The sequence below is a fragment of the Misgurnus anguillicaudatus genome, chromosome 21 (genome assembly GCF_027580225.2).
Source record: "Misgurnus anguillicaudatus chromosome 21, ASM2758022v2, whole genome shotgun sequence".
Lineage (NCBI taxonomy): Eukaryota > Metazoa > Chordata > Actinopteri > Cypriniformes > Cobitidae > Misgurnus > Misgurnus anguillicaudatus.
Window position 1 is genome coordinate 22,441,756 of NC_073357.2, and position 7,197 is coordinate 22,448,952.

At 38.6% G+C, this 7,197-nt stretch overlaps 1 protein-coding gene across 1 annotated transcript; it reads left to right on the forward strand.

Annotated features, from left to right (window-relative positions):
• The first annotated feature begins 2,090 nt into the window (after positions 1-2,090).
• Positions 2,091-2,594, forward strand: LOC141352818 (snaclec 7-like). Its single transcript, XM_073858826.1, has one exon. It carries the CDS (start codon positions 2,091-2,093, stop codon positions 2,592-2,594), a length of 504 nt encoding a protein of 167 aa, XP_073714927.1.
• Positions 2,595-7,197: the final 4,603 nt, after the last annotated feature.

Below are 7,197 nucleotides of genomic sequence, written 5' to 3' on the forward strand. Positions count from 1 at the left end.
TACTACTTGCAACAATAACTATTATTTGTTTTCTTAATTTGCTGTTAGGTTTTAAATGAGTTTTTTATTGTTAAGAGTATATTTGTATATTTGTATAACCTTTCCCAATTTCACTTGATTTCATAAAACCAAGCTAAAATGATTTTCATAAGTTTACAACTATTGGTTAAAGTAGTAAAAAAGCATAACTAAACCACAATTTGGTCTTTTGGCTATGCTTTAACAGTACACAGTTTTCAGATATCTCCATATCTCCTTTTTTGTTTGTTGTTAATATGGTTACAAAATTTTAATTCACATAATATTTTAATTATTGATTTTATGTTATATATAATAAGAGGAGATGCATAATAAAGTTTCCAACACTACATCATACTGTATAGAGATAATAATCATAAAGACATAATTCACCTAAAAATTTAAATGTCATCATTTACTGAACTCATGTGATTGCAAACCTGTATAAATTTATTTGTTTTGATGAATGCGAAGGAAGATATTTTGAGTAGGGCTGTGTATCGCCAACAATTTCCTGATACAATACGTATCCCAATACAAGGCCACGATACGATGCGCATCACAATAAAAGACTATTTTGAATTACATTTTTGTTCAGAATTTCGTAACATTGTTATAATTATTCTCTGTTTATTGTACATTGAATAAGCAGTGTTGTAACAGTTTTTGCCATTCATTTGTTAGCTTTTGGGGTAACTCGTAGAAATACTTAAAATAAAGTTAGTAGTCTACTTAACTTATGTTTTTTTCAAAGCAGTTTTACAAAGATAGTGCCTTGCTGTAGGCATTATATTTGTATTTAATTATTCTTTATACCACGGGTCTGTTGAATGCTGCATTCTGATTGGCTGAGAAATGTTCTATGGGTGTTGATTATTTTTCTGTAAACCGCACACCTAATTTTTCAAATGTCTTAAAAATAGGCACCAGAGCAATGTTTGTGGTAACCGTGGTATAAGCGGAATAATTGACTCCGGTCCTTTGAATTATTTGAAAATAATGCACACCTGCGGTGTAACGGCACTCCGCTTGGTGTGCATTATTTTCTTATAATTCAATGGCCCGTCGTCAATTATTACTTACAATATCTATGAATAACATACAGTCAAGCTTAATACTACTTAATAGAAATCAGATTTTTAATGTGACAGCTATAGTTTGAAGTAGCTCTGTATCTCTTCTCTAGACGTAGACTTTTTACATGCAGCTCTTTGTCGTGTGTCTTCTTAAATGTGTTAGTACTGTTTTATAAGAGAGTGGCTAATAAAGCTCTTTTCAGTAGTTTAGGTTTTTAAATTCACACGCACGTGTGTGTGTGTGTGTGTGTGTGTGTGTGTGTGTGTGTGTGTGTGTGAGAGAGAGAGAGAGAGAGAGAGAGAGAGAGAGAGAGACATGCGTCCATTCCATATGGATGACGAATCAACAGCGATTCGTCACGCTACTTTAAAAAGTGCATTCGAATCGATACGGAATGTGCTGTATCGATGCTGGCATCATCAGGCGTTCATGACAATATATCGTCGTATGGATATTTTGAACACAGCACTAATTTTGAGGAATGTTTGTAATCGTTTGTGAGCCCCATTCACGTCTATAGTATTTGTTTGACTTTAATTTGAATTCCTAGCCAGAAAATATTTGTTAATGTAATGCCCATATCCGATACACTGTGGGTTCCTCCCTGTTTCCTACTGGTCTATTCATGTGACTTTGAAAATAAAGGGTGTGGTAAAGAGTCAAATAAATGTAAAAAAAACCTTTCCCAATTTCAGTTAAGACATTATTGTTGACATTACAGAATGCTACATTGTGGTATCAACAATATCAAAATGAAGCCTTCAGCTGCAGTTCTCTTATTTTTGAGTCTCTTTGAACTGAACTCTGCTCTCGTCAGAAAACACTATTATGTGAACCAAAATATGAAATGGGATGACGCAAGAAAGTACTGCAGAGATAATTATGACGACCTGTCTATCTTTACCGATGATGACATACAAACGCTCTCTAAAAATCCTAACATTACTGGTCGTTATTATTGGATTGGACTTCACAGAGATGATAAAAACCTAACCATGTGGAGGTGGCCGGACAATGTGGAGGCAGTAATCGATCGATGGGGCACTGGAGAGCCAAACAGTTCCAATGAAAAATGTGGTGGTGTCTTTAAAGATCAATCTACATTATTTGACTCAGTATGCGACTGGCAGATTGCATTTTATTGTATGGAGGTCTATGATCTGGTTCTAATCCAGCAAAATAAGACATTTGAAGAGGCCCTCGATTACTGCAGGGAAAACTACGCTGATCTGGCCAGTCTCTACACTGATAAAATTATGGACAAGGCAATGGTTATTACCACAGCGGCTCAGACAGATGATGTGTGGACCGGTCTGCGCTTTCTAGCTGGCCAGTGGTTCTGGGTAAAAGGAGAGGATCTTCAATATAAAGCCTGGTCTGTGGATGCAGATTTCCAGTGCCCTGTCACGGGACAGCACTGTGGAGCTGTGAAAAGAGACATAAAGGTTTGGGAACTCAAAAACTGTGAGGAGAGACTCAACTTTCTTTGTGTTGAATGAATCTGCAAACTGGCAAACATGATCATTAACTGATTGTTCTGCTTTCATAGGAATTTATCTATTTTAGAGTAGTTTAATCATCATTTTAAGTGGAGTGTGCAAGCTTATATGACTTTTTAATTCAATTTTTGTTCAGTGGTTTCCTTTGCACTATAAACTTTGCTATGAACCCATTTGCATGTTATTATGGTATACGTATAAGTTTATTTTAGAAGTGAAAGTGCTTTTTAATGTAAATTCATCAATTCTTAATTGATTTCTGTTTCTTTCCATTTACTTTATTCTATGGGCTTTATTCTATGTGCATTTACATAATTTGCAAATAATCTGACAAAATAAAGAATGAGCATGATATAACAATTCATCACATTTTGTAACCATATTCTGATGTCACTGTGTTTCATGTAAATTTGTCCTGACTGGCCCCACTAAACAGCAATGCATGCATGCTAAAATGGGCACTTAGCAGGTGTTTGCACACACATGCAAACGTTGGTACTTGTATATGCATGTATGGATAAATTTCCCTTTGACTTCCTTTAACCACTTTATACCTTTTTGTATTTCTATTAAAACACGTTTTAATATCTTATATCAAGATACTGAGCTGGCCACTCCATAACCTCAATCCTTTTTGTCTGAAACCAAGATTTTCCCTCTTGCTTGTGCGCTTGGGGTTGTTGTCTTGTTAAAGCACCCATTTTAGGGGCATTTCTTCTTTGGCAAAGGGCAACATAATCTGTTCAAGTATTCTGATGTATTCAAACTGATCTATCTCACCTTGTAAACGATAAGTAGGCCAAACACCGTTGAAAAATATCCCCATACCATGATTTTTGCACCACCATGCTTGATCTGTACAGTGTACTGTGGCTTGAATTTGATACCCGGAGGTCGCCTGATGTACTGTCGATCTCTTCGCTCCACAAAATATGATGCAATTTTTCTTTGGGCAGGTTGATGTCATTCTGATTCTGCACACGTCTTTTTTTAACAATGGCAAACAGCTTAGCTTCAATCAGACGTCTTCTTTAGATGTGCATCCTTAACTTCAAAATAAAACCCTCTCAAATCAACTTTTTAATCAAATTATGCAGTTCTTCCGAGCAATGTTTGGAACTGCCCATTTAACAGCAGCAGATATATTTTATAACAATGGGTGAGAGATTTGCTTTCTTTTTTTTCTTAAAAAAAATACAAAAAGGAGATGGTCTGCCACTATTTTTTAAGTAAGATTTTTACTCTGTTCACTAATATAATACTATTTATATATTTCTACAGATCCACATATCACATAGTAAATATCTTTTTACAATTTAATTGCAGCTACTTGTAAATTGTCATGTTCATTTAAATCGTCTTGGCCAACCATTTAATGTTGCATTTCTGCCACCTACTGGATAGATCTAAAGGAGAACTGGCACTGCTGGTTAAGTCTAGTTTCTCCCAAGATTTTTTCCCCACTTTAACTCCACTTTAGAGTTGTGGTTCCTTGCCGACGTCAGCTTTGGCTTGCTCAATGTGATACTGCCAGGCACGGAGCTATGGGCCCCCAATCAGAAATAAAAAAAATACTACTCTGTATAGTTAAACATGGATACTACTTTATGTGGTGTATTTTATCTATAGCATGTTATGTTAAAAACAGTAAAATTATAAGTAAGCCTGATAACTATTTAAAAACTATTATAAAGCAGTTTGAATGTTGCGTTACAGTATAGTTCTAATGAGAAAAATATTCCCGAGCAGCTTTCAGCCATGATCTTTCTACAAAACAAACCTATGCAGGGCTCGCAAAATCGCTTGCCTGACGTCCCGGGGCTATTGCGAATTCCTGTTGGGCTGCCAAAAATGTATCTGCGCCTTGCCCTTCGGGCGGAGGAAAAAATATTGTAATGTGTTTGCATTCTCTCAGATTTAGTTAGGTAATTATATTGTATGTAATTCGACGTCATCTTGTCAGTACTATCCTCGCTAACAAGTGAAACTGTCAGGAAATTAAGTGAAAGCATAATTAAACACATTATTCCTTTCGTGTTCACGTCATGCACGCCAGGGGCCATTCCAGGATTTTATAAATGGGGAAGGCACAGGGGGGACCAAGAACCAGTCAGGGGGGGCCATTCAAAAATTCAAATGAAAATAAATACTGGTTTAGAAAATATTAAGCATGGTTTCCAAAATCTTGTTCAATGCCACGTGCTCTAAAATACATGGTATTAATTTTTTGTATTTTGCATGGATTAGACAACACAGTTCTGTTCCAGAATAGTTCACTTTAAATGAATTGTCATAATGTACTCATCCTAAAGTCATTTCAAACCTGTATGAGTTTTTCTTCTGCTGAACACAAAATCAAATATTTTGAAGAATCTTAGTAGCCAGAAAGTTGATGAACCCCATTGACTGCATGTTATTTTGTTCCTACATATAAAGTCAATAGGATTCGTCAACTGATTTTGGTTACCGACATTCTTAACTCTTTTCTTTTTTGTGTTCAGCAGAAGAAAGAAACTCATACAGGTTTGAAACAAGACCATTTAAATTAAGTGAACTATTCCTTTAAGTAGGCTATCTACATTGCGTGTAGCTGGTATTAGTTAACGATCTGACATATCAGGATTTTGGGAAAATATTAGCCTACTTAAAAATTAGTTTTTCTACTCTGTCTGATCTGACTTTCATTGTTTATTATATTGTATTTTACCACAACTGAATGCTATTTTTCACATATTATCTGTTCTGTCAGACATACAGAAAGAGTTTAAAATAGTGACTAAACACGACCCAATAATACCTCGTGTTTAATCCAACCAGCTGTTACTTTAACTACTGCTAAAATCCTGATTTAAATGCGACATTGTCTGATACAATTTACATTGAAGAGCTGATACGAGGTGATTTCAGTGTGTCTCATGCAGGGTTGCTCTTCTCATCTGATTGTGTTTATGAGCGCTTTTAATTTTAAATGTGTGTTTAAATGATAGTTTAATTGTAGATCGCGTATAGCGCGTTAACAATCGCCTAACGGACTCTGGTGAAGTGGAGGAAGACGGGGCGTCCTAAGTGTTCACTTTGAGTGCTGTGGGTGAGTCTGTGTTTGTTGTGGAAATACACTTTGGAGTGGTGCAGTGTGTTGCTGTGTGTGTAATTTGTCAGAAAAACCCCGCCTCCCCCAACCCCGCCGTGGGAAAACGAAAGGCTGCGGGTACCAGTTCTCCTACTATCTGGCATATGCTGTGGGCGAGCCCCTGGATGTGAATACTTACCGTGGTGATAGTCGGCGGCCATCTTTTGGATCTGGGTTGTTCTGTGGAGGGTGGTGAAGAGTTCGACTGCTCGAGACTGTGTGAGTAGAACCTAAAATTAACGCTTGCTTGTGTATATGTACAGAAAATCTACTGAGGGAGAAGGAAGGCGGAGGAAAACCTTACCTGTACGGTAATTACTGTACGCTATCCCAAGCTGGCGAGGTGAGCGAGTCATCAGCAGTGTGAATCACTGTCTTTCTGTGTCCCAGCCCGCAGCCTGTGAGGAGAGAAAGTAAACAAGGAAACCTTACCTGTATCGTACTTACTGTACGCTGTCCCAAGCTGGAGAGGTGAGCGAGTCCTTAGCAGTGGGAATAACTGTCGTTCTGTGTCCCAGCCAGCAGCCTGTGAAGAGAGAAAGTGAACGAGGAAAACCTTACCTGTACCGTACTTACTGTACGCTGTCCCAAGCTGGAGAGGTGAGCGAGTCATAAGCAGTTTGAATAACCGTTCTTCTGTGTCCCAGCCAGCAGTCTGTGGAGAGAGAAACCTGAACACTTACCAGAGAAACGACCGCCTGTAAAGGAGAAGAAAAAGAACTAGGAAGCTTTACCTGAACCATACTTACCGTACGACGCCCCCAGCTGGAAAGGCGAGAGTTGTCATCAGTGGTCCAAAGATCGATCCTCTGGGTCTCAGCTAGCAGCCTGCGGAGAGAAGAACCATACACGTTATTGGAGAAACACTTACGAGATCACCCCCAGCACCACGTACCGGGGAGCCACCGTGCCGTTCAGGCAAGGGTACGTTAGTGAAAGAAGAAATTGACCCAGCACTTATCTTTGTTATTTTATTCTGCCTCCAGGAGGAAAAGGAGGGCGCCACGGGATCATAAAGCAAGGCGGAGGAGCCCGAGCCGCACACCCCCACAGAGCCTTGGACCCCGGACCTCTAGCCCCGTCTCCCCCCCTTGTCCTTTTCCAATCACGGCCCACCTGGAGAGCAGAACAAGAATCTTTAGTTTTAAATCTTTCCCCTTCCCCATTTCCCATCTCTATTTTAAATAAATTAAATAAAATTCTATTTTTTTATACTTACGTGCACTTGTGTTGTCTGGTCATTGGGTTGGCTTTGGGGACCTCCTCGAGGTGGAAATTAAGAAGGGGCGTGGCTTGTGTTACACTAGTGGCCAGCCCCGACTTGTGACAATGATACTCGATCAACCGTCTTCTCTGTCAGTAACATCTGTTGACTGTTAACTGTTACGTGAAAAGACAACGGAGGAACCCAGGTGGAAAACACCGCCAACTTTTAACTCCTTCACTCAGTGTCATAAGAGAGGCACTGTCGAG

What these genes read in the sequence shown, in the direction of transcription:
- LOC141352818 (XM_073858826.1), top strand. Translation starts at nt 2,091, where the DNA reads ATGTGGAGGTGGCCGGACAATGTGGAGGCAGTAATCGATCGATGGGGC.